General features: G+C 45.1%; 4 protein-coding genes across 7 annotated transcripts; 1 reads left to right on the top strand and 3 right to left on the bottom strand.

The window, feature by feature from the left end:
- Window positions 1-925: 925 nt before the first annotated feature.
- Window positions 926-5,840, bottom strand: twf2 (twinfilin actin binding protein 2). Of its 2 annotated transcripts, XM_084463543.1 has the most exons (9): window positions 5,482-5,840; window positions 3,672-3,850; window positions 3,473-3,568; window positions 3,198-3,302; window positions 3,010-3,024; window positions 2,690-2,815; window positions 2,419-2,569; window positions 2,135-2,256; window positions 926-1,540 (listed from the first exon to the last, which is right to left on the bottom strand). In XM_084463543.1, the coding sequence occupies exons 1-9, from the start codon at window positions 5,576-5,578 to the stop codon at window positions 1,373-1,375; spliced, it is 1,059 nt and encodes a 352-aa protein (XP_084319669.1). In that variant the 5' UTR covers window positions 5,579-5,840; the 3' UTR covers window positions 926-1,372. The 2 variants fall into 2 exon arrangements, with proteins under 2 accessions (XP_084319669.1, XP_084319670.1); XM_084463544.1 differs by lacking the exon at window positions 3,010-3,024.
- A 488-nt stretch (window positions 5,841-6,328) lies between these two features.
- Window positions 6,329-9,838, bottom strand: wdr82 (WD repeat domain 82). Its single transcript, XM_084464461.1, has 9 exons — window positions 9,507-9,838; window positions 9,075-9,172; window positions 8,437-8,503; window positions 8,226-8,325; window positions 7,990-8,106; window positions 7,683-7,838; window positions 7,266-7,335; window positions 6,663-6,805; window positions 6,329-6,563 (listed from the first exon to the last, which is right to left on the bottom strand). The coding sequence occupies exons 1-9, from the start codon at window positions 9,665-9,667 to the stop codon at window positions 6,534-6,536; spliced, it is 942 nt and encodes a 313-aa protein (XP_084320587.1). The 5' UTR covers window positions 9,668-9,838; the 3' UTR covers window positions 6,329-6,533.
- A 763-nt stretch (window positions 9,839-10,601) lies between these two features.
- Window positions 10,602-13,360, top strand: glyctk (glycerate kinase). Its single transcript, XM_084464125.1, has 5 exons — window positions 10,602-10,740; window positions 10,892-11,268; window positions 11,392-11,543; window positions 11,648-11,823; window positions 11,935-13,360. Exons 2-5 carry the CDS (start codon window positions 10,913-10,915, stop codon window positions 12,826-12,828), a joined length of 1,578 nt encoding a protein of 525 aa, XP_084320251.1. The 5' UTR covers window positions 10,602-10,740; window positions 10,892-10,912; the 3' UTR covers window positions 12,829-13,360.
- A 758-nt stretch (window positions 13,361-14,118) lies between these two features.
- appl1 (adaptor protein, phosphotyrosine interaction, PH domain and leucine zipper containing 1) lies at window positions 14,119-25,553 on the bottom strand. 3 transcript variants are annotated; one of them, XM_084464384.1, is made up of 22 exons: window positions 25,343-25,553; window positions 24,264-24,362; window positions 24,120-24,179; window positions 23,029-23,100; window positions 22,757-22,844; window positions 22,539-22,580; window positions 22,298-22,356; window positions 21,519-21,665; window positions 21,351-21,433; window positions 20,207-20,368; window positions 19,912-20,100; window positions 19,615-19,657; window positions 19,469-19,525; window positions 19,287-19,378; window positions 18,748-18,921; window positions 18,552-18,604; window positions 18,182-18,398; window positions 17,764-17,800; window positions 15,529-15,666; window positions 15,151-15,201; window positions 14,941-15,030; window positions 14,119-14,777 (listed from the first exon to the last, which is right to left on the bottom strand). In XM_084464384.1, exons 1-22 carry the CDS (start codon window positions 25,394-25,396, stop codon window positions 14,625-14,627), a joined length of 2,160 nt encoding a protein of 719 aa, XP_084320510.1. In that variant the 5' UTR covers window positions 25,397-25,553; the 3' UTR covers window positions 14,119-14,624. The 3 variants fall into 3 exon arrangements, with proteins under 3 accessions (XP_084320510.1, XP_084320509.1, XP_084320511.1); XM_084464383.1 differs by having other exon boundaries at window positions 18,552-18,607; window positions 25,343-25,552; XM_084464385.1 differs by lacking the exons at window positions 24,120-24,179; window positions 24,264-24,362; window positions 25,343-25,553 and adding an exon at window positions 23,973-24,050 and having other exon boundaries at window positions 18,552-18,607.
- Window positions 25,554-25,563: the final 10 nt, after the last annotated feature.

Raw genomic sequence — 25,563 nt, forward strand, 5'->3', positions numbered from 1 at the left:
AATAAGATCAAGACAACTTGACTAGGCTATTTCAGAATATATAGGCTACCTAAAAGCCTGATCTGGATTCGAGTAGCAAGACATTTAGTAAAATATGAAAAATAAGTAGCCTAATACATGCATATAATATGTCAATAATACAAGTTATGAATACATAACTAAGTCATAATCCAATTTCAAAGGATCGATTTTCCGAAAAGACACCAAGATTCTGAAAAGTGCACCAAGTCTTGAGTTATTCTTTTTTTTATAATGATCTCAGGAGCTTTTCCGTGAAGCTAATGAGAAACAGGGCTTTCCTTGAAGCCGAGTAGCAACAGGGTTTTCCCTAAACCAGGAGAGGCGAAGCCGGGATCGTTGAGGCACGTAGACTTGCTAGAAAGCGCAAGGAGAGAGCGCGTGAGAAATGCTTTTGTGTGTGGAGCAGACTCATGGTTTTGTGTAGAGATTGTCCCTCGTTCATTCCTCATTTCCTTGTACCCTAAAGGCCGTGGCAATGGTGGATACTGATATAGAGTCAGATATTGTTATACATCATACATATATTATACATTGTAGCGACTCGACTTTCTATTTTTGGGTGTATTTCCACCAATTTATTGAAATAGTGGGGTTATTTTGATGTGCCTGGATTAAATCTTAAGTCTTGTTGGACAAGTGAAAAGAAATTCAAACAGATGTGGCTAATAAAATTCATATGGGAAACGCTAACCGATCGGACTTTAAAGACTTGAATAAGCTGAACGAACTCTGAAAACTATCTGTTAAAAATTATACCACGCAAGAAAGATAATAAGCAAGATAAACCATTCCATCACATCGCATGTATTAAGTGCTATTCTGAGTGGGTCAGCGTTTCACTTCATGTATTTATCTGTAATGATGAAAATAAATGAAAATTGTGTATGAGGGAATCAAACTTGGGTACAAACAAGATTTTTATTTTGAATCATTAGTTCTTTTTTATAAACTTGGATGATACAAAAGTTGGACTGAAGGGAAGACAAGAGAACTGAACTATTTGTTTTCAATCCAGTTAGAGGACTGGGGCAATATATGGTACAAAAAAAGACAAGTAAACTAATCAAAGAAATAGATTCCATACTTCACCATACTTCACATTAACAGGGGGTATACAAGGATCAGATGTATGAGCACTTTAAAGGTGACATGAAATGGCTAATAGACATAGGATCTGTCTTTGCCCCTAATGCAACTCATGAAGGGCAATCCTTTTGCCATCGGTGTGGACAATTTACAAATGGAAAAAACCTATTCTTCTACATGCTCTCTCATTCACCCTACAAAAGGTGTCCCGAGATATAATAACATAGGAAGGACTGTGAAACGGGGTTGGGCTGAAACATTCTCTCTAGCTTTCCTGCTTCCTCTCCCCCGTTGGGCGGATGAGGCGTTTGTGTCCCCTCTTCCCCGCCGGACCTTTGGGCTTAGCGAAGGCCTGCTTGTGTGCATGCTGTTTGGGATGGACTTCGTCGTAGAGGAAATCTTCTGTCAGCTCGTCTCCATTTTCAATCTCCAGCTGCAGGCAAAGAGAAGACATACTAGAGTTGAACCTAGGGCTGAGCTTTCTGTTTCACCCAGAGTTTAACCAAGGGTTTAGATCTCAGTTGAACCCAGAGTTTGACAAAGGGTTTAGATCTCAGTTGAACCCAGAGTTTGACAAAGGGTTTAGATCTCAGTTGAACCCAGAGTTTGACAAAGGGTTTAGCTCTCTGTTTAACCCAGAGTTTAACCAAGGGTTTAGCTCTCTGTTTAACCAAGAGTTTAATGAAGGGTTTAGATCTCAGTTGAACCCAGAGTCTAACCAAGGGTTTAACTCTCTGTTTAACCCAGAGTTTAACCAAGGGTTTAGATCTCAGTTTAACCCAGAGTCTAACCAAGGGTTTAGAGCTCAGGTTGGCCTTTAAGAATGGGTCTACTCTATATTAATCACAAATGGCCCAAAACGCATCACCCTTATGAATAACTTTCAGAATTATCTTATGCTCTGTATTTACCTGAGATCATCATTCCTCATCATGCACATTAGTCTTCTAAACCACTGGAAACACCTGCTTCATGTGCTCCATCGGCCGGCTCCAGTTGGAAGCCTTTTCCCCCTGTCGTCGGTTACCTTTTTAGCCACTTCTAAGTGGTAATCTTTAGCCACGTCTTCTAGGAGTCGGCTTTTGCAGCTGGAGTACAACATCCTCTCCTTGATTCTACAGCTGGACCCAGGCATGGAGTAGATAAACACTGCAACAAAAACAGCGCAACAAAACAATCATCCCACAGGAGTATACATTTATCACGTGTCCGGTGTGAGGAGTGTCACTACTGTGCTGTATCGGTGACCCGAGCGTCGGGTACGCAGCCCAGTAACCCTCCTCTTTTAGTGAGGTTGTGTCCCTGACATACCGACAGATTCCAGGTAGTCTCCCTCGTGGGAGTGTTTGTAGAGGAAGAAGTGGTATCTGGGCGTGTCGGAGGGCACCCTGCCGGGCAGGTCCCGTGTGTCCGTGGGGTTGGCGTGGACCAGCTCAATCGTCTCTTTCTCCACATCCAACCTCTGCAACAACAACAAGAATGTATCATTTGTACATGGCATGTAAATGTACACACATGCATGTATGATTGTTCACACATTTGGAGTTTTCACAGGGACGCTACGTCTGTGGCTGGAGCTCACCAGTTGGATATAGTTGATGCGTTTCTGAGCCAGTTGTTGGAGGGCTCTCCTGGCTGTAGCCTGAAGCGGGAAAGCGATTCCCTGCAGGGTCTGGTGCTTGCTCTCTACGCTGATCTCTACCTTCACCTGGGAGGGGGGCCAGGGGTTGTGTGCATGTACACACATAAACTCAATCACCCCATTTCTCAACAGTGTTTTGAGGACATAACATGGGGGTATGTTAACTGGGTCAAAATAAAAGCCCTACACGCCGAGCGCGGTGTGCAAGGAACAGATTCCAGTGAATAAATGAGGCGTAATCGTTTGAAAATGTTGCTCACCTGTTTAACCCTGCCCTGGAAACGCAGCAAGCACAAGAAAGAGTTAAAAGCAATAGGGCCCACCACCACATACGACATCGACACATTAGGCGAATAAAGTCAGAAGTCCGGCTCTCCACGCTTCTAAAAAGGTCTCGCGTAAGTAACCCATGACAACAGCGGGTGCGGCAGGCATGTTGACCTCTGACCTCTGTGAGCTTGATCCGCCGCAGCTCCTGCTCGGCCTGCGTGAGCGGGGCGGGCGCGGACAGCGACGACACATGCCGCTGGTAGCCCAGCAGACAGACGTCCTCCTGGTGCCGCAAGCAAAACAACGGCTCCTTTCAGAGGGAAGCCCCTCAAAAACAAGGTCACCTCAGCCCGGTCATGAGGTGGTGTACAGTGCGGCCCCGGCGCAAACTGGCCTGTTTTTTTTTGTTTTTTTTAACTGACGGTAGGGGGATTGACCTTTTCTGGAACTCACCTCCACCGTGCCGAACAACTCATCCTTCACGTGGCCGCCGCCAAACTCTTTCTTCACGGTGGCACGCGTGGCGGCGTAGAGCATCTTCTGTCTCACCTGCCGGAATGGAAAGCATTTGATTGGTGGTTCACACGTATATCTGTACTTTCAAAGGATAACCACGTGTGTCTGATGGTGACCTGTGGCTACGCCTACATACCGGAGACTGGTCTGGAGACCAGGATATGAAGATCCACTCGTAGCCCTGGGCGTTCTGAGTGTCCAGGCGATACAGGACGTAGCAGGGGTCCTGCTCGTCCAGCAGAGGCAGCAGGACGCGGTCATAGTCCTGGTCCCAGCTCTTCTCCACCTCCCTGTAGGCCCCCAGCACCAACTGCTCTGAAGATCACAGCAAAAACACATCACAACCCTGCATCCGGCGCATTCACACACCTCAAGTAGCCAGCTCAAGTAAACACAACCCAGGATGTGGCAACTGGAGACGCAACACACAAAGTTGTATACACAAATGCAACATTTTGTGTGTGTGTGTGTGTGTGTGTCTATTGATGACACAGTACCCAGATTGACAGTAGGTACCTCAACTGAGACTGATACAGGTCTTTGTTTCGTCCATTGTCCTTGTCTCCACTCCATGTCCCCGGTTGTCTAGTAACGTCCCTAAAGTCAGTGGCCTCAGAGGCTCAGTTAAGATTGGATGAGGTCATCCTTTCTACCATCAGCCGTGATGACAACAGGCTGCAACCTACGCCGGGTATAACGCGATCACCCATCAGGGGTGGACAACACACCACAAGAGAGACCACAGTCAGCCCTGTTCCGAGGGTTGCATGGGGGGGTTTCCTGACTATCTCGTGGCCCGTTGCTATTCTGAGCCCCAACACATTCCATTTCTTAGCACACATGCATACTTTCCGTCCGCCATTCTCTCGCCTTCTTTTTTTACAGCCTTTTAAAGGCAGGATAAGGTAGAGTGAGGTAGAAAAACAACGAGCACTTATGTCTCCATATTTCTGTTAACAAATGACGTCATGATCGATTGCCGGTGAATGATGTCTTTGTGACTTTGTAGGGCGGTGGATGTCTCCTTTGCTAAGGCCTCAGGAGCTTGTGAGGGGCTAGAGAAAGAAGAGTCCAGGCCCACAAATCAAGGGCGGTGATGAAACAGACTGGTGCAATTGCTGTTTCGACATTAATATGAACATACATGTGTGGCACCTGACAACGGTAAGCAACCATCTCGTCACATGCCGTTCCAAATAGCGCACATAACTCCGGAGCCCTTCAGTATCTCACTCAAAACAGAATGGTTACCCTGTGCTGCCGGCAGCCTGGCGCGATTCACCCCATGCCTGCCTTGTCGGCTGACCATCTGTTGCGCCACGGTTTCCCAAGAACCCACTGATTGCTTCATTAACCCTTCTTGGCGGCGTACGCTATCACGTTGACCGCTTTCCTGCGGCTGAACAGCTGTTTCATTCTCCGTCATGGCTATTATTCATCTATGTCATCATAACATAATAATAACCATGGCAACATAGTTACTAATTATTACATTAGGGTCCTGATTTGATCAACTTCGTAGAAAAATGTTTTTCAAATTAGGGTAACCTGAAAGGTATTATGAGATTATTATTATGATTTAGGCTATAGCTATGCCATTAGATGATGCTGCCCAACATAAATGTTACCACACATTGATCACAGCAGAGTGTGATCAATGTGTGGTAACATTTATGTTGGGCAGCATCATATACCACCTGAGTAAAGTTTTCCAACCATTTACATTTACATTTACATTTAGGGTATGTAGTGAAACAATTGTGTAGTGAAACAATATATCGCCGTCCAGTTATGAAATGTGGACGCTTTCTTGTTCGTTTATTAAAACAACGGCGCCTACTATTAATATACAGTATTAAGTTTAAACCAAGAGATGATCGTCAAGACCCAATGCGTTGAATGGTGATGGCCCGTGATTCTACGTCATCATGGCCTGGGTCACTCACCTTCGTGGATGCACACCTTGATGAGGCGCAGCGATCCTCCTCTGGCTCTGGCCAGGAACCCCGCGAGTTCTGGCGTCACGACCAACACAAGAAACATGGCAGGTCAGCACTGAGTTCTCCTCCAGAGGCCGTGTCGGCCAGTGAGTGCCAACCAAGAATCAGATACAAGTCTTCCTCCGCCGGGTCCTTCACTACAAATCGAGGGGAGGCTGCGATCCAACAGAGGAATCAAGAAGATAAAATATAATTAAATAAAAAGGTGTTCTAAAATAAATCCAACTTGTTCAGTGTGACTTAGCAGTCTGAATACACCAGAGAGATGCGTTAAGTGTGAGCTCTGTGAGAGTGCGACAGTGTGAGAGGGGGGGACACAGCTCCAGTAACTAGGGCAGTATCGTGTGGACACCGCAAGGAAACCTGATCACTTCTATACCAAATTTAGCCACCCACTGACTATAGTCTCAGGGTGGTCTACCAATCACGCACCACACCGGGAACCACTGGGAAGTCAGTATGACCTGCAAGACAGCTCCCAGCTTCTGGACTTCAGAGCTACTTAAAAGTTAATAATGTATAGGTACTGGTTGTCATTAATTGGTTAAGAACTGTAGACATACAACACATACAATAGCGCGCAACACATAATGTAGGGTGTGCCTTACAAGGCTAATAAATGTAGACTGCGGCTTTATATTTTCTATAAATAAATCAACTTTTATTTACTAGTTACTTTAGAAAGAAAGATATTAGATTTAATATTTAATATTTCAAGAATAATACAATGACCCAATTTAGTTTAATTTCAGCATGGTCCAGTATCGTGGAAATGAGCCAAACGAAGCCACGGTCATAGAAACAACATTTAATGTTAAATTACAGTATAAAACAAAAGAATCGGGAGACATTTATATTTCTGCGATCTACTTATTTACAATAGGCCATTTTTACACACAAAAAGGTGTGTAAAACAAACAACAAAAACTGCTGGGAGTGCAGGGATTTTGCATTTTCTTTCCTGCGGCCAACAGCACAACTTTGTAGCTCTGCTCTCCTCAGTCATCGATGGTGGGGAGCCAGAACGCCTGGTGGAATACAAACAGGCTTAGCATGGGGCACGCATTGCGTTGACCGCTTTTTTTTTAGGACCGGACCACAAATCTTGGTGTCAGGATTAGCCTTACCATGTTAGAACAGGCACTTGCAAATGTCATGAACTTGGGGTTGAACTGCAGGCAGGTGACAGGCCCCGTGTGTTTGCCGTCGAGTAATGCCACCTTTAAACCACTCTCGGCATTCCACACGTGGATCTTTCCATCCTCGGAGCCTATTCATAAGATTACATAAGAGAACACAAACAAAAAGATTGAGAAATCTGTGCACCCGGTTTCAAGTCTCTCTATCCCTATGGAAAGGACAAAGTCATAAAGGATAAAAGCAGTATGGTGTGTTATACGCTGGTAGGCAAAGTCATAAAGGATAAAAGCAGTATGGTGTGTTATACACTGGTAGGTAAAGTCATAAAGGATAAAAGCAGTATGGTGTGTTATACACTGGTAGGTAAAGTCATAAAGGATAAAAGCAGTATGGTGTGTTATACACTGGTAGGTAAAGTCATAAAGGATAAAAGCAGTATGGTGTGTTATACACTGGTAGGTAAAGTCATAAAGGATAAAAGCAGTATGGTGTGTTATACACTGGTAGCGGTGGAATCTATAATGCAGAGAAAAAATGTGAATACATTTGACAAGCGCGGTCCGACGTAACGTGGCATGGACTTGACTTACCGATCATAATAAACTGAGAATCAGGAGTGAACGATGCTTCCAACGCGACACCTTTACTGTTGTTATAGCCCTGAGAAACAAACAACAACAACAACAACATTAGCCTAACTCAGCCAATAGTACCTTAGCAGCAGGTACATATGGAATTTCACAGGCAGACTTCTCCCTAACTTCAAAAGATTATTTGTGGGCAGTTTTACAATTTATACAATTTTATGAATGCCGAGTACACTTGAATTGTATGACTACTTGACCTAACCTAACTGAAACACACATTTCTAGCCGCTCAAGGTACACGCCGTCCTATCGACCAACCTCCCGTGCCTCTACGGGCTGCTGGGCAGTACATATTTGACATCCAATAGCAAGAGGTCCTGCTCGGATTGAAAGCGTCCATGAAGACAAATGGCTTCTCACCCCAAAGGAATGCAGCACGGCGCCCTTGAAGGCATCGAGGAGTCGGACGGCACCCCCATTAGTGGACAGAAGTATGAGCTTCCCGTCGTTGCTGAACTTGAGTCCCGTCCACTCACACGTGCGATCATATTGGAGCTTAAAGGTTGCGAAGGGACCCTGCGAGAGGTGAGATTGAAAAATCGGTCAGTAAAGTGAACTAAAGTAAACCGAATGGAATACGCACACACTCAAGTGCTTTGATATCCTGATATCCTTTACGCCGTTAGCAGCATACATAACGCGTGTGCATGCATCCCGCACCGCTCACCTTGTCGAAGGACCGCAGGTCGTACAGCTTCACCATCTCAGAGTTAATCCCGGCGGCGAAGATGAGACCCTCTGGATCAAAGGAGCACACCGGCTTCCCCTGCAGGTGCATCAGGCCCTGAGAGTGGGACGCACAGCGCACCGTCAGGCCCCTCTCCATATAAAGTGTAAGTCATAAATCGCAGTATCGACCACTATGATTAACACATTATGACACGCATGCTCAGTCAGACTTGCCTGGCAGTTGGGCGACCGCAGATCCCACAGTCTGATGGTTTTATCTAACGAGCCAGAGATGAATGTGTCATCCACAGGAGACATGGAGAGGGATGTTACCCTGAAAACAAACAAAAAACGTCTACAATGAGCTCTGGAATCAATTCAACGCCGTCTTTTCTGGCCAGGATTTACCCCCCCACACCATTCTAATGCAGAGTCAGCCAAGTACCTTTTGCTGTGGCCAGGGAAGTAGCGGATGTATTTGTTGTCGTGAAGGGATAGGTACCGAATTGTGTCTATGAAATAAAGTCACAACAGGATTATAATTCAATAAGACCACACACCACAAATGGATTAATGATCGAATATATAAGATGAAGCAATCATAACTTAAGATATCTTTAATATATCTTCCTCTGCAAGGAAATTATACCTTGAGTAGAACTTTAAATGTTCGATGTCTGCAGTATCATCAAGAGTTTATACGTCTTATATACCCATAACCAAATGTATTATATAAGCATTAACACTTGGATATATTCAAATGTTGTGGTTCAAATTACAAAACGTGTCACTCATAACCAGGGGTTGATAGACATGGATGCATTTATGGACTGTTGAGATGGGCAGGCACAGCCTTGGGCAAGGCAGTCACTTGTACAGTTAGCTCCTGTATGGGGCAGAATCATGGACCCTCAAACTGTACAAACAACTACCTCAGACCAAAGTGAGCAGTAGGTCCTCCAGAAGTGATAAAAAAAATAAGGGTGTACATCGTTCATTTGTGGTCAAACACAGTAACGTTGATGCATTTAAAACGCCATTCACAAGCAATAACGACGGATGTAAGTAGAGAGGGATACGTACCATCAATTTTATTGGAACTGTAGACCACAGTGTTGGCTGCATGTGTATACCTGATGAGATCGACTCCGTACTTTTTACTGTAGAGTGTTCTCTTTGGTCTGCAGATCAATATGTAGGAAAATCGGTCATCAGAAATATTTCTTACATATTGTTACGATAATTTCAGACTATCCTTTGAGATACAGTTTCACACGGGCCATTAAGCGCTCATGTATTAATTCAAACAATCGAGTGATGGCGCTGACTTAAACGTGAAAAGGCAGCATTTCCAGTACACACTCAAACCGGCTGCCCCCACCTAAAGAGCGGCATAGGGATTACGCGAGAGCGGGGTCGCTCTGCAGCGAGCGGGCCCGGGAGGAGGCTACTGTGGAGCGGCTAACTGGCTAACGAGACTTGATAGCTACGTATTATAGGAATCATCGTTCTTACTTTCCCTCTTGGCAGTCGTATAAGACGAGAGAGTCATCGTCACTACTGGAAATAATGGTTTCCCCGTTGGAACTGAAGTCAAAGCAATTGATTTTGTCTGAGTTTTCCCGGAACACCTTCGCCACCCTGAAGCTTCGTAGCACATTGTCCGTTAGCTTCATGATGGCCTCTGTGTGGTTGGGGAGGGACGCAAACCCTCGGTCTACTGTAAACTGCGTACAGTGGAACGGTACTTATTATTGCAAATATATAAAAACACCGTGATGTAATGTTTCTTATTTAGAATGATAATTCAAAAACTGTAAGAAAAGCCCGCCTGTGATACATGCATACACGGGAAGGCAATGGAACCGCCTCTTTACCTCTACGTATGTTAGGCGCATATTTAGCGAACATGCGCAGTGTCGTGAAAACATAACAAGATCTCGCGATAGAAAAACCCCACCAGCTCCCGTCCCTATCCCAAATATTACTGTATACGGTCAGCGCTGCAAAGACTACAAATTCAACATGACCACAAAATGGTAAATTCGATGTGTGGATGTTGACAACAAACCAATATATTTCTGTGGCTGTTTGTTTGCCAGTCAATAACGTGAATAATTTAGCATGTCGACATTTTGTAAATTATGTAATTTAAAAAAGTTGTATGGTTGACAGTACGGCTTTAAAATGCTGTTGTTGAACAACAAACAATTGATTGAAACATTTTATGCCCTTTTATCTTTTGACAAGGTTATTTTGGGGTGTTTTCAAATGGCCTTTCACTTTAGTCCCTCAATTATAATGCAATCAATTAACTGCTTCTCTGACTGGTCCATAACGTTTTTACACCCAAACCATAGGCCTTTATGTTGACAGGTTATCGACCAAGGGTCAAGAAAGAAAGAAAGAATTGTGCATTGTCTCTTTGTGTTGTAATGATACAGGCTATAGTGATATAGGCTGCAACTGGTTCACACGTCTTGTGACACCGTTTGTATACTATATCCTTCCTTTGCTGATAGTTGTACTTTGACTAGATAAAAATACATATTTTCACCGAGATCAACAGGCTAATCGTTATATATGCACTATGGACAAGCCAAGTCAATCATTACACATTGGGTACACATCCAACTCTTCACAATCTCCAGCCAGATTTGTGAAACACTGACCAATGTGCTTTTTGCGGTGTCCAGCTCTCCGAGCGCACATTTCTTTGTATTAAATCCCCTTTTCTTTATCTACACAGGTAAGAATTAAGGCATTTTACTAATCTCCAGCAAGCAGACATTGCTAAACATTAGCTGTCTCCACTTTTATTTGAATCAATGCCTCGTTTTGTTAACTTTTTTTTTTTTTTAGGATTTGCACTTACAACCCCTGCCTTTTTGTGCTTCCAGCATCAACTTCTTCAACAGCCCATGGCGCGTATTCTCTCCCTGCTCCAGTCCCAAACGTTGGTCTCCCTCACGGGTGTGAGGAGGACGGCCGTCTGCCGGATGTCCCTGGAGGCGCGGGCGCGGGAGCTGTTCGCCACGGCGGTGGAAGCGGTGCAGCCGGACGCAGTCGTGCGGCGAGGCGTGGAGCGGAAGGATGACTCGCTGGTCATCGACGGCCGCACCTTCGTCCTCCGGAACAACCTGCACCTAGTGGGCTTTGGGAAGGCCGTGCTGGGCATGGCCGCCGAGGCAGAGCGGATCGCTGGTGACCACCTGGTGAAGGGAGTGATCAGCGTGCCGCACGGGATTCAAGAGACCTTACGGTGTCATGGAAAGAGGTAAGCAGAAGCCCTGCTCCGTTCCTTTGCAGACAGCACCAGCTATCAGACAGTGTCACACAGTGCACGAGGTAACGACACAAACAGAGTTCAAGTGTAACGTGACCCCCGTGTCTATTCCAGTCAGATGCTGTTAAAAGACCATAGTCGCATCAAAGTAATGGAAGGAGCTAAACACAATCTGCCTGATGCCGATGCCCAGAATGCAGCTGAGTGCATCAAGCAGTTAGCCAGTGGGCTGACTGAGAACGACCTGCTACTCGTACTGATCTCGGGTAGGGCACATACCCAACACCAAACTGATAATCCAGGCTATGGCGGCGCGAACGAACAGTGGGCAGGGCATTGCTTTCACGCCGCGCTCTCACGTGTCTTGCAGGCGGGGGCTCTGCACTCTTGCCGGCCCCCATTCCACCCATCTCACTACAGGAGAAGCACGACGTGACCCGCAGGTTGGCCGGGGCCGGGGCCACTATTCAGGAGCTCAACACGGTACGCCGGGCCCTTTCCTTACTGAAGGGTGGAGGACTGGCCCATGTGGCACACCCTGCTCAGGTAAGGTTTCCTTAACCAATGGAGCGCTGGTTAAAAATAAACTTGTCAGCCTCTCCTGACAAAAAAACACAAATCAATCCCCTTGGCGCTTGTCTCCGCGTTGCCTCCCAGGTGGTTTCATTGATCCTGTCCGATGTCATCGGTGATCCTCTTGATCTGATAGCCAGCGGCCCCACAGTGAGGACTGACGTGTGGCCTGAGGAGGTCATCTCCATCCTGCAGAGTTACAAGCTGTCGGACTCCCTCCCCGTCTCGGTGAAGGAAGTCCTCGGGCGAGCAAGCCCCCGTTGGGAGAACATCAAGGAGGAATCTCGGGGGAGGGGGGGCGTGCTCAACGCGGTCATCGGCTCCAACGGCATCGCTCTGAAGTGTGCGGGTCGCCGCGCCCGGGAGCTGGGCTTCCGGCCCGTGGTTCTGTCGGGCGACGTGTGCGGCGACGTCAAGGCGGTCTCCCGTCTCTACGGCCTGCTGGCGCGCTTCGCCTCCTCCCGCGAGGAGCCGGCCCCGGAGCTGGCGGCCGAGATGCTGCGGCTGGGGCCCGAGGTCGGGGTGGAGAGCTGGGACCTGTGCCGCACCATGCAGGTCCTGGACGAGGTGCGTAAGGAGGGCTGGGGAGCCACCTGCCTGCTGGCCGGAGGGGAGCCCACCGTGGAGCTGACGGGCAAGGGGCGCGGCGGCCGCAACCAGGAGCTGGCTCTGCGCGTGGGTCTGGAGCTGAGGGGGATGGAGCTCCCACCGAAGGGCCCCATGTTCCTGAGCGGCGGGACGGACGGGCAGGACGGGCCCACGGAGGCCGCCGGCGCCGTCACCGATGGCGGCCTGTGGGAGGAAGCGCGAGCACAAGGGCTGGACGTCGAGGGCACCCTGAAGGACAACGATTCCTTCACGTTCCTCTCCAATGTCTCGGGGGGCCGGCGTCTTCTCTCACCGGGATTAACCGGCACCAATGTGATGGATGTGCATATGCTGCTGATTCCCTCCATACCGATTAACTCCCAGTGCTGATGAGGTCTCTCAGGTATATGGAGGAGGTTTGGTTGAACTACTAACGAATAGCATTTGAGCAGCATGTTTGCTGCTCAGGAAATGTATTTAATATATGATTGTTGTTTAAGCACTTGATATTTTTGAGCCCTAACCCCTAAGAAAATGCACTATTCATGCATTTTGAAATGGATAAAAGCAAAAAAAAAAAAAAAAAAAAGATTTACTGTGATACACAAATTTGATGAATAAACACGATGTCCTGAAAAGGTTTTGACCCATGACCCCAAATTGCAGATAGTGCACTCTGCCTTTGTCTTACTATAAGTGGCTATGCAGGCAATACAAAAGTTGCAGTTACTAGTGTTTCATTCAGATATCTTTTTTTGTATTCCACAATACATTCATTTTCCTTGTAATTGTTTTTGGTCCAAAACGGGAAGATTATTCCAAGGTTCTGCCCGTTTGCCCTTGTAGGGCAGTATAGCCAAATGTCCTTGCGAGTTATATTAAAGTTATCACTTAGCAGATATGCTTTATCTTCCAAAACAAACATATGTTGCAAAGTCTTATTTGATAATTTTTTTATTAATTCTAGAGCTTATGTAAAAAGTCTCTTTAGACTAAAACACTTAAAACATTTGTTTACATAAAATGAAAGCAAGGTCACTGTTGGTCTTTACATACATTGACCAGTTATTTAACCACTGATTGCTTAAATTCAACATGGTTTTCTTCTATGCTTAACATACTCTTGTATAGTTGTGAGCGGTGTATATTAAGTTTACATAAGTTAGGGAACCCCAGAATATTGATGGGAACCTATATGGACCTAATTTTTAATCAAGATTTAGAAAGAAAGGACATAACAAGTTAAATGAAGAATATTTAATTTCTTAACTTGGCCAGATCATTATGGTATTCTATACCAAATCGAGATAAAACTGTTTGAAATAACTTCATTCACTACAGATCAGTACAAATCCAGTTTTTCACTAAAACATTGTGGGCATGATTATATATATTTATAAAATTTAGTTTAGCATTTATGTGTTTCTGTTGAAGGCCTTTACTATATTTTAAATTAATCCAGGTGGAGTACTGTGTACATTTTTGACACGACATGGAGAACTCACCAGTGTGATCCGCTTATGCAACAAAACTGGATTTCAGTTATTTTATCAAACTTAAGAATGAGTTTAGTGACAAGTTAGTACCAGTTAGAGTAAGGGTTTTTAAGCCTATGACATGACACCCCCAAAACATGCAAATGCACGCATACACACACACACCACACACAGATGTATATAGTCGTAGTCCAGCAGTGTTAGTGCTTTATTGGTTTAAGACATACCAAGTCATATTTACAGTAAGATATGGTCTGTGATCTGGCTGTGATAACCAGGTGCCAAATATTAGTATAATATCATGATAGTATAATAACATATTATGATAGAAACATGCCAGTAAGCCACTCCCACACGTAGTCCCGCCCCAACCATGTGCTGGCGGTGATCAGTGGCTTAAATCAGTAACTCAATAAGTAGTTGGCCGTGTTCTGGTGGGTTCTGGACCGGAAGCCATCTCGTGTTCAAACGTTAGATTCTAAGTTTAGTAGAGTTAACCACCACACACACACACTCCCAAACACACACTCTCTCACGCACACCCACACACACACACAATCTCTGTCCATCTTGTGCAATACACACTGGTGAAAAACATTTTGACACGAATGACAAAAGAAAAGTCCCAAAAATGAAAGCGACAGTAAAAGTCCCTTACTGATGCTGCGTGGGTGGTGCTAAGGCAGCCAGTCAGGCGTCTGATTCGCCCTGCTTCTTTCCCTCCTCCCCTGCATCACTGTCCTCTGATTGGCTGTTGCTAAGCACCAGGAACTGTCCATCAGAGGAGGGTGGGTTTGCAGGACGACTAGAGGCAGCAATCAACCGACTCTGCTCCTCCAAATCCTGAGAGAGAGAAAGAGAGACCCCCTCTTATTTAAAAATCATAATAATTCATAATTTCAACTTTTAACTTGAATTGATCTGTAAGCTAGCTACCTGTAGCTCAACGTTAGCTAGCGACCCACTCAGGACAGGTGAGGGTTCAAGGTCAGGGGTCAAAGGTTACCTTCTCGATCTGTCTCTGTTTACTGAGCTCCTCCTCCTTCTTCTCATGCTCCTTATTCTGCTCCTTCCTCTTCCGCGCCTCCTTCTTGTCCTACTCACACACACACAAATATATATACACACATTATACACTGACAGACAGACAGGCAGGCAGGCAGGCAGTCAGGCAGACAGACAGACAGACAGACAGACAGACAGACAGAACACTCACCAGGTCAGAGTGGAAGGCGATCTGCTTGGCTAGACCGATGCTGTCACAGATCTGAAACATGACAATTAATTATAGTAAAACAAGACTTTAAACTAATACTTCTCTTCTCTGCATTTTTGTTGGACTACTTTAGTATATAGTTTATATTAGTATACAGTTGAGTCTCATGTACCTTCTCTCCATCGTTGTTTCACTTCTTTAGTATATAGTTTAAATTATTATATAGATGAGTCTAGTCTACATTCGCTCTATCGTTGTTTTACTACTTTAGTATATAGTTGTAACTATTATATAGTTAGTAGAGTCTACATTCCCTCTATCGTTGTTTCACTACTTTAGTATATAGTTGATGTGAGTATATAGCTGAGTCTCATCTACCTTCTCTCCATCGTTGTTGGTCTCAAAGATGTAGCAGACTGTCTTGCTGCCGTTGGGGTCTTGAGAGTCCAGCAGGAACCCCAGCAGCCTCTTATTGTCCTGATGAGACGCACTCTGGAGCACACTCTGGAGGGGGAACTGGACGAGAGACATGGAGAGATGAGACATGGAGAGATGGAGGACATAAAAATAGATGAGACATAGATATAGATGAGACAGAGAGAGTGACAGAGACAGAGTGAGAGCAATGGTTAAGGGTGACCGGGAGAGACAAAGGCCTGTGTCTCTCCCTCAGTACACAAGCGTACTGAGGCTCTCTTCAAATCACTATTCGAAAGGGGTTGTGAGATCCTGATTCAGAGAGAGATATGTTCTCTGTCTAAACATGCAGAAACGGTTGTGTCCACAGCTGTCAACTCATGTGCTAAGCTCATATGGCAACCGGTTGCCAAACAATCTACAGGCAGGAGGCATCATACACTAATTTATCTGGAACATTGCCGCCCTGTGCATATCCTTCTAATGATTGTGATGATGATGAATCCTAGAAAATGCACCACCCATTCTCTGAGATTTCCCAAATGTGTGTGTGGTATAAACCTGAAACCTGTACACATATCAAGCGAGGATCTCTCGAAAAGTCGACTACATGTACAGACTGAGATGGTTGTGAGTGTGTTGGGCGTTTCATGTAAACAGATGAGGTTTTCAAATCTAGATACAATCGCACTTCAAAATGGGTTGTAGAAGCTAGATATTTATCTTGTGTAAACAGGGCCATAGAGAGAGATAAGAGATGATAGTCAGTGTGTTTACATGACACTCAAGAAAGTCAACTTATTGGCTTAGTCCAACTATGATTGGATTACTAAGATGCATGTATACACCTTAGTCGAGCTATACTCGAATCGAATTGGGTTACTCATAGTCGAATTAAGACCCCTAGATAATGCGATTCATAGTCGAGTTAAGCGTGCATACAGAGTCGAATTGGATTATGTGTTGAATTGCGTTCTGCGCATGCTCGAGATCTTTTCCCGGGCCGTGAGCCAGAAGTAGAAGGAGAAGATAGTCGTGTTGTTGTTGTCGGTGGCGCAGAAGATGGAGGAAGCCGGTGAATGTAGTTACCCCCTATAAGAATTGTGTCCTGGCCGCGGGAGCGCGCATGGCATGCATTCAATGGTGGTGGAAGCACACAGACACTAGGCTTCCATTTCACCCAAGGCTGAATTAAAAGTACATGTTTTTCTAAATGTGGGTCATCAACGAGGTTGTAAAGTAGTAACTTCAGGCACATCAGTCAAAATGAATGTTTTTTTCTCCCGACGTGTTTAAGATCTCACTCACTTCGGATAGGCGATTTATTAAAAAAGCTGGCGCAGAAGATGGAGGAAGCCGGTGTCGTGCCAATGTAGTTACCCCATATAAGGAGTGTATCATCATCAACATGCATTCAGTACACACTGTGATCGATGACTTTGATTTCACCCAAGGCTGAAATAAAGTGCATGTTTTTCTAAATGTTTCTCATCAATGAGGTTGTAAAATAACTACGATCTTGATTCATTCATTGTGCTGCGGCCGAACTGACGGGGGTATTCTCTGATATTATGAATCTTACAGACTGCGTCGGGTTCTCCGACTCTCTGGTACTTCCACAACAAGTAAAGACTCATAATGGGGTTTATCTCGACCATGGGGGAAAGGAATTGGGGGAAATTAACTTTGGCTTTGACTCTCTGAAGTCCAGATTGAAACGAACATGGAGGAGAAAGCGATGTTTCAGCAGACAGCTGTCAGTTCACTTCGGGTCCATATAATTTCTCCGACACTCCATTATTTCGACCTCTCAGTCGTATGCGGACTCCTCCGCCGGCAGAGCAGCCGGAGGAGTCCGCATACGACGGAGATGAAATTATATGGACCCGAAGTGAACTGACAGCTGTCTACTGAAAACATCTTTCTCGAATGCCACCTGAGTTTGTTGTTGCTGGTGACGTAAAGAGGTCAACCGTGGCTCTATTACCACTAGTTGAAATGGGCACAGCGCCACCTATCGTACCGGGGCATGACATGCTTCGGCCAATTAAGTGATTTACTCACCGCCATGTATACGCGGACAATTGCAGTTGTCCAATTGAGGAGCATAGTTGAACTATGGCTTTAATCGAATTAAGCTGTGCATGTAAACGTACTGAGTGATGAGATACAGACAGACAGGCAGACAGGTCTTACCCTCAGTCTGGTGACTTGTGTCTGTGGATCAATGAGCCTGAAAAGAACACATACGGTTGTTACTTGAGGCAGCTGCAGTAGTGTGTATTGAGTTGCTGCCATGGTCACTTGAGGCAGCTGCAGTAGTGTGTATTGAGTTGTTGCCATGGTCACTTGAGGCAGCTGCAGTAGTGTGTATTGAGTTGTTGCCATGGTCACTTGAGGCAGCTGCAGTAGTGTGTATTGAGTTGTTGCCATGGTTACTTCAGGAAGCTGCAGTAGAGTATAGTGAGCGGTTGCCATGGTTACTTGAGGCAGCAGCCTCAGTGTGAGTGGTTGTCATGGTTACTCGAGGAAGCTGCAGTAGAGTGTAGTGAGTGGTTGCCATGGTTACGTGAGGCAGCTGCCTCAGTGTGTAGTGAGTGGTTGTCATGGTTACTTGAGGCAGCTGCAGGTGACCAGCAGGTGGGACTCGGTCATGCGGAACACGTTGTGGATCGCCCTCGCCGCCAGGATCTGACGCATCGTCTCCCCGATCACATGACCCTGCTCCCCGGTCACATGACCCGTCTCCCCGGTCGCATGACCCTGCTCCCCGCTACGCACCTCCATGCTACCCAGGAAGCGCACTACAAACAGCTGGTGGAGGATTGAGTCTACACACAAACACAAACACATGTTAAGATGGGAACGCTGGTGACATCACCTCGCTAAGCTGATCCTTATCAGAGGTCATCACCATGGAAACACTCAGACCGGGTCATGGGAATTAATTACTGACAGGCAGATGGACGGACAGAAAGACCGACCTGGGTTTTCCTCTTCACTGATTTCTCCTGACTCTCCAAACGGGTTACTCCTCCTGCTAACACACACACACACACACGCGCACACACACACATACACAAACACACACACACACGTATCTATTAGCCAATCCCTGGCCAGTATCGATCAGTACCAGTCAGAGCCCAATATCCTTCAGCCAACCCCAGCTGAGCGTACCTGCCGTGGGTGGGGGTCCGTGTCTGGGCCACGTCCCCCTCAGTGGCGGGGGAGATGATGTCGAACTGTATGGGCGTTTCCGGGGCGACCAGGGCATCGAACGAGAGAGCAGAGAGGGCGGGAGAGATCTCTGATCCCACAGAGCTGATGCTGCTCGCTCGCCCTTTACTGGGACTGGGAGAGAGAACCGGCCATCACTGCAATGTCAGAGGAGTCATTCTACCTCCAGGAACATGTTTGTTTGACACAGCCCTGGACAGTTTAGACTCATGACTCGACGAGTCATTCTCTGGCCTAATCACAGGCGACACTTTGATTTTCAACATGATCATTTTGGGTCTAAGGGAAAATGCGGGTACAAATATTTTCTACTTGTTTGAAATTGTAAAACCCAAGTTTTCCCTTAACTCAAGGCTATCCTGCCTATTACCAAATCATCTCATATTATAGTCTTAACTTTTGACTGTATGCATTACACTTACATTAGTAATGTTTACTCTATTTTCTAATTAGTTCCATTATTACAGAGGGACCATTACCCAGCAGGCTTCATGCTCTCATGTCTCTGTTGGAAGGAGGGGGAGGGGGTGACAGCCTCCAGTGCTGATTGGTTCACTCTGGCAGCCAGCTCCTGAAACAGTACAGCCAATAGGAAGTTATGTTTTATCAGCCAATAGCAGTGTAATAACATTATTGATATGCAAATAGAAAGGGATCTGACCTCTGCGTTCTCACTCAGGTAAATCCTCTTGGAGATGTTATTGATGGTGGAGATCCACTAAGTATGAAGAGAAATAAATGATTAATTAAGTATAAAAACATAAAACATTTTGTCTCGTACATAAACACGTGTATGACATGCCTCACCTCTTCACATTCTCTCCGGTTTTCCGCCTGCAGCGTCGCCACTCTGATCGATACATCAATAACTATCAGTACCTCATCAATAAATAACCAATAACTATCCATATAACATCAACAACTATCAATACTAATCAATATCTATCAATGATACATCGTCACTTACTATCAATAGATAATCAATAATAACTATAAATAAATATCAAGACATGATCAATAAACAAGGAAGGGGGTTGGAACCCAACAGAGAGTGGACTGGTGATGTAACAGGAAGTGGGGTGGTGACGCAACAGGAAGTCCTACTTCTTGCCGTCGAAGGAGGTGATCTGGAAGCAGAAGCGTCGGTCGTCTGAGTCCACGGCCATGACGGAGCAGTTATCAATGTCCATGAGCAGCCCGCCCGCCACCTCCCCCCGGCTCTGCCCCATCAGGTTCCCCCCCTGGGTGAAGAAGTACCGCCGTTCCCACGACGATGACACCAAACCTGTTTTACTGACGCACACAGTTTACACATCAATATTTTACACAGGTGTGTGTGTGTGCGTGTGCGTGTGTGTGTGTGTGTGTGTGTGCGTGTGCGTGTGCGTGTGCGTCTTACATGCGTGTGTACAGGTATCCCTGCTTCCTGGTGAGGTTTCGATTGAGGGGCGTGTGCGTGGGGTCAGGGTCGGACGGTACATACAGGAGGTCACATGAATCCTCCATCTCCTGGATGGTCTGCTGCATGGAGCCCACCTCTGTCTCCATCTCCCTACGCACACTACGCGCGCACACACACACACACACACACACACACACACACACACACACACACACACTCAGTCTCCCTACCCATACTTCACAGTTGGCTACTATCTTCCCGTTTAATGAACAATTTCCTTCTGTAATAAAATAGATTTGTTACACTAAGCTTTTTTGTAATATCAAATACTACAGCTAGGTACAAACGCTGTAACAGAACTGGAATTAAATGGAAAAGTAAGACCACTGTCGTAATTGGTCCTGGTTTGTGATAGATTTGATTCTGGAAAAGGACTTCAATGTTCCAACTTTAAGTGGTAACTGAATTGATGTTTTAGACCGCAGCTTTACGCCAACACGCACACAGCAGCACATGACCCTCTCTCATTACAAAACCACTGAACGTGACAAATCTCTTTTTTTTCAAATCACATTTTTTGCTGAAAAAGAGAAAACAGACTGATAGATAAGTATTTCTGAGTACGTCTGCCTCTGCGCCAACCTAGGACCACAGAAATAAAGCCCCCGCATACAGTCTATGAGCCTCACTGACGTCAGCCCACAGCCGTTTGAAGACGCGTGATACAGTCTAACCAGACCGTGTGATTCCTATGATCCAGAGGTTTTCACCATACTGTCTTGTTGTACGTTGCTTCTAATGTCACAGAACCCTACTGAAGAGCAACTTCAGCCATTTAAGGAATGGTGCGGTTTCAGTAGGATGAATATAAACTCAATTCTGAGCTCTAACATACCGGTAAATAGATTTGTGGAGCATTTATGTAGTCAAGTCAGATCAAGTTTAAGATAGGACACACCAAAATCGAATTTGATATATAGATGGTCTTTCCCTGTTCAATCTTAAAAAAAAAAAGAAAAAATATTTAATGAAAATCTTTTTTAAGACGTGTCATTCATAAGTTCAAGCCCAGGTGTGAGGTGTGTGTGTGTGTGTGTGTGTGTGTGTGTGTGTGTGCGTGTGCACGTGTGTGTGTAGGTACTTCTGGACGCTGGTGCCAATTGTTGCCAGGAAGTCTTCCCACTGCTGAGTCAGGTTCTCTGAACCTAGTTTAAAAAAACTGATCTACACAGACACACACACACACGTTACGGGTAATATATATTTCATATCGTATGTTCATGTTATATATAGTATCAACATAAAGTACCTGTGCCTGCATGTATCCCAAAAGTGGCTCCAAGAGGCTGATCTTCTTCTTGTACTGCAGAGCGTTGAGGGAACTGAAGTAGTGCATCATGGTCTGGTGCTGCTTCTTACGGGCTGTATACACATCCTCTATGACCTCCGACCTCACCTGTAGAATATATACGGCAATTCACCATGACGTCACACTATGTTCTTCCGGGTGGCAAAAGCCGATGCATTCTCCGTTGGCACCACTAGTAAACAAACCCTTCCACGATCGAGAAAAACAGAGTAAATGGCTTGAATTAATGATTTTCTTCTTGCGGGGTGCTACGGGACATCTCATTAATATATATATATATATAATATATTATATTATATTAATATAGTTTTCGTCATCGTTTCAACTTCAGATCAACAACAATGTTTTGTTGACTGTGTGACATAGTCTTTATTGTTATTTATTTATTATTATTTATTATTATTATTTGTGTTTACAGCCGGCTGGATGGCTTCAGGTCAGTGGTAGCCGCTCGTTCTGCCACCCGGAAGTGTCGTTACGGCTATTGTTTACTAACATTCTGAAATGCCGTATACACATCCTCTATGACCTCCGACCTCACCTGTAGAATATATACACATCCTCTATGACCTCCGACCTCACCTGTAGAATATATACACATCCTCTATGACCTCACCTGTAGAATATATACACATCCTCTATGACCTCCCCTGTAGAATATATACACACACAGGTTATATATAAGGAATGTGTATATACGTATCATAAGGACAACATACCCTTTCATTATCTCTCTTCTTGGACAGACGACTGTATCTGTTGTTAGCCATGTCATGATCTGCAGAGAGAGGGACAGGCAGACGGAGCAGTTATCAATATCCATGAGCAGCCTGCCAGCCCTTTTTTTGTAATGGGGATGTGATAAATGTACATACCTTTGGACAAAAATCCAAAGCCCAAACATCAGAGTATCGCTTAGCGATCACAATGCTAATATTGATCAGCGTATTGATAACTCACCGTCACTAGAGATCTGGAAAACCTCCTTCAGGGTCAGGATTTCTGGGTCAGACAGGAGAGAAAGACAGACAGGGGAGGGAGACAGACAGGAGAGAGAGAGGGGGTCAGACAGTGCAGGAGAGACAGAAGGGAGCAAGAAACATGTCCAGCGAGAGACACAGACAGGAGAAAGACAGACAGGAGTGAGAGACATAGACAGGGTGTCTGTGTGTGTGTACCTTTAAGGTCCCGTTCTTTGAACTGTGTGATGGGAAACATCATAGCATCCGCCAGCTGCGTCGAGAGAACTGCATGAGAGGAACTCAACTAGAGAGAGAGAGCGAGAGAGAGAGAGAGAGAGAGAGAGAGAGCGAGAGAGAGAGAGAGAGAGAGAGTCTGACAATTCAGTCTTGCAGTCTGACAAATGTTAAACCAGCATATATCAAACTACAGAGTCTTTTGGATGTAGTTTCATGGACGCCAACTCTACTAGGTCAGGTTTCTTCCTCACCTCATCGATGACTTTGGCAAACTGCTGCAGTGTGGAGCTCATCACCTCGTCATCGCCCCCTAGAGGAAATCGCTGGAGGTACAACAACAATATCGGGTCAGACTGGTTCAGCCAGGGACTTGCTTTATTCAGCAACTACCCAGTATAATAGCATTGGCATAATAGGTGTGCGTTTCATGTAATCTCAGTTTGCGCTTGAGGGATATTACAGTACCTGTAGCTGTAGTTTTATAACAGTGCCTAGCACCAGAAATATTACAGTAGAACTACCGTATTGTAGTAGTTGTGTAGAATATGTAGTAGTATTGTTGTACTTTTAGTAGTAGTATTGTAGTACTGTAGTAGTATTGCAGTTCCTGTAGTAATACTAGAAGATGTATTGCAGTACCTGTAGTAGTACTAGTAGTATTAGTATTTCATTAATACACAGGATCAGATGTTATAATCCCTTGTGCCAAAATCCAAGAAAAACACATATTCAGAAGCCCCGGCCCAACTGACCTTACAAGCACGCTGGCCACTAGGCTACCAACCAATGGTGAAAAACGCAAGACAAATGGCCCATCTAACAGCAGTATGCAGTCTTACCTTCTGTTGTGCCTGGCCACCTGACCCCAGGCCTATAACCATTCATCATCTCCCTCTTTGTTTGGCTGGCCTCTCTTTCTGCCTCAGTGCTTGAATCTACCTCAACATCAGGGGTGCTGATGTCCTGCGAACTATGGGTTACTTCCTGTCGCTGGACTTCAACCGACTGACTCGATGCACTACTTAAGAAGTAGCTATCAATGCGGGTTCCCTGTGTTCCTTTTACCAAGCACTTAATTTTCCTTTGAAGGATTCTCAGGCCCTTTAGAGTAGTAACCTTCTGCCAGCCACACACACACACCTGCAGCTTCTTCTCAGTTAAGAACAAGTGGCTTTCACCGACATGCTTTCCTTACTCAGTCAAATTCGTTCCAGGGTCAGTAACCGTGTCCATCACAGGTGAGTCATCTTCCGCTCCTGCTCTCGCTGACTCTAGGGGTATTTTTCCATTATGTAGTTTAGTAGCTTACAGTAGAGTAGTACGAGTAGTAGAATTGCAGTACCTGTGTATCATACTCGCGGAGGAGTTTGGAGGTCAGGTGAGTAGCAGCGCTCAGCTCATTCTGTAACACAGGAGAAACAACCGGATAAGTGTGTGTGTTTAAGTGTGTGTGTTTAAGTGTGTGTGTGTGTGTGTGTGTGTGTACCTGTGCATGGTAGATGCGCTGCATGGCGTCGTAGAGTTGTGAAGAGTAGTTGGATATCGCTGCTGCATCTTCCTCAAACACCCCCAGCAGAGAACGAGTCTACATGCACACACACACACACACACACACACCTTAAAACCAAATACAGTTAAACCATACCTCATCCTCCAACCAAGTGCCAAGCCTACCTTTTTTTCCTAAACAAGTATAACTTCTAAACCTTTCCTTTATTTATCCTTGCAATATTCCTTTTATGTTCTTTATCTTTGAAGATACCTTTGTTTATACGTTTATTTTTATGACTTTATGGTCATGCCTCTATGTTAATGACTTTATGCTCATGACTCATGACCGTCCACAATATGTTTGATTCATGTATTTCATGTGTTATTTGGTGAAGTGACACTTTAATAGAACACAGTACATAGTAGAGGTTTCTAAATAAGAAGTCCAGTTCATAACACTATATATTGTAGTTGATTGGTTTATTTAGCATGTCAGGCAAAACGAATTGTGTGTAATGCATGTGGTATGGTTGTTAACATTTATTTATACAAAGATATGATATGTACACATAAGAATACATAAACCCATAAAATACAGACAGCCCTAGCTTTTTGTAGTTACTACTACTGTTAGAGAACAGATGTCATTTTGCAGGAAGATCTCTGTCGTATCTATCCACAATTTTACCCTTTATCTCGTTTAATTTCACACAATGGAATGAAATATTATCCTGTAGGAGTGGACAAGGAGCTGCTAGCCTTCCAGCTAAGGAAGTAACAGTAACGGACCTGGTGTCAGTACATTTAATCGACACTGGGGAAAAAAAATCCATCGGGAAAAAGACCCGACCCAATATTAACAACTTTTAAATAAATCTAAACGTTTAAATAAATATTAACCTAAGGGTTTAACAGACGCCAACCTCGGACTGAACATCGACCCGTCAAAACAAACATTAGGCTGGTTGGCTTCACATCTGACAGTTACCGCTAACAGGCTACTTAGCTTAGCTAAGCATAGTCTTTGATTCTGGGCGACTCTGCTAGCGTGCTAGCTGGGTGTTTAGCTCCTACCTGGGGGCTATCATCGAGTGTCTCCTCTATCGGGAGCTTCTCTATCCCTGGCATGGCTGATAGCTATCGTCGGGTGGATAACCTGGGTGCTGCCGACTGCTGAATAAAAGACAGTTCGTTCGAAAGCTCTTTATAAAACACAGATTGTTCGATAACTGCTGAATAAAACCCAGTTTGTTGGACAACTCCTCCTTTGCCTTCCCAGATAACAACAAACTGAG

This window comes from Micromesistius poutassou (genome assembly GCF_964030765.1).
Source record: "Micromesistius poutassou genome assembly, chromosome: 2".
In the NCBI taxonomy this organism is placed as follows: Eukaryota; Metazoa; Chordata; class Actinopteri; order Gadiformes; family Gadidae; genus Micromesistius; species Micromesistius poutassou.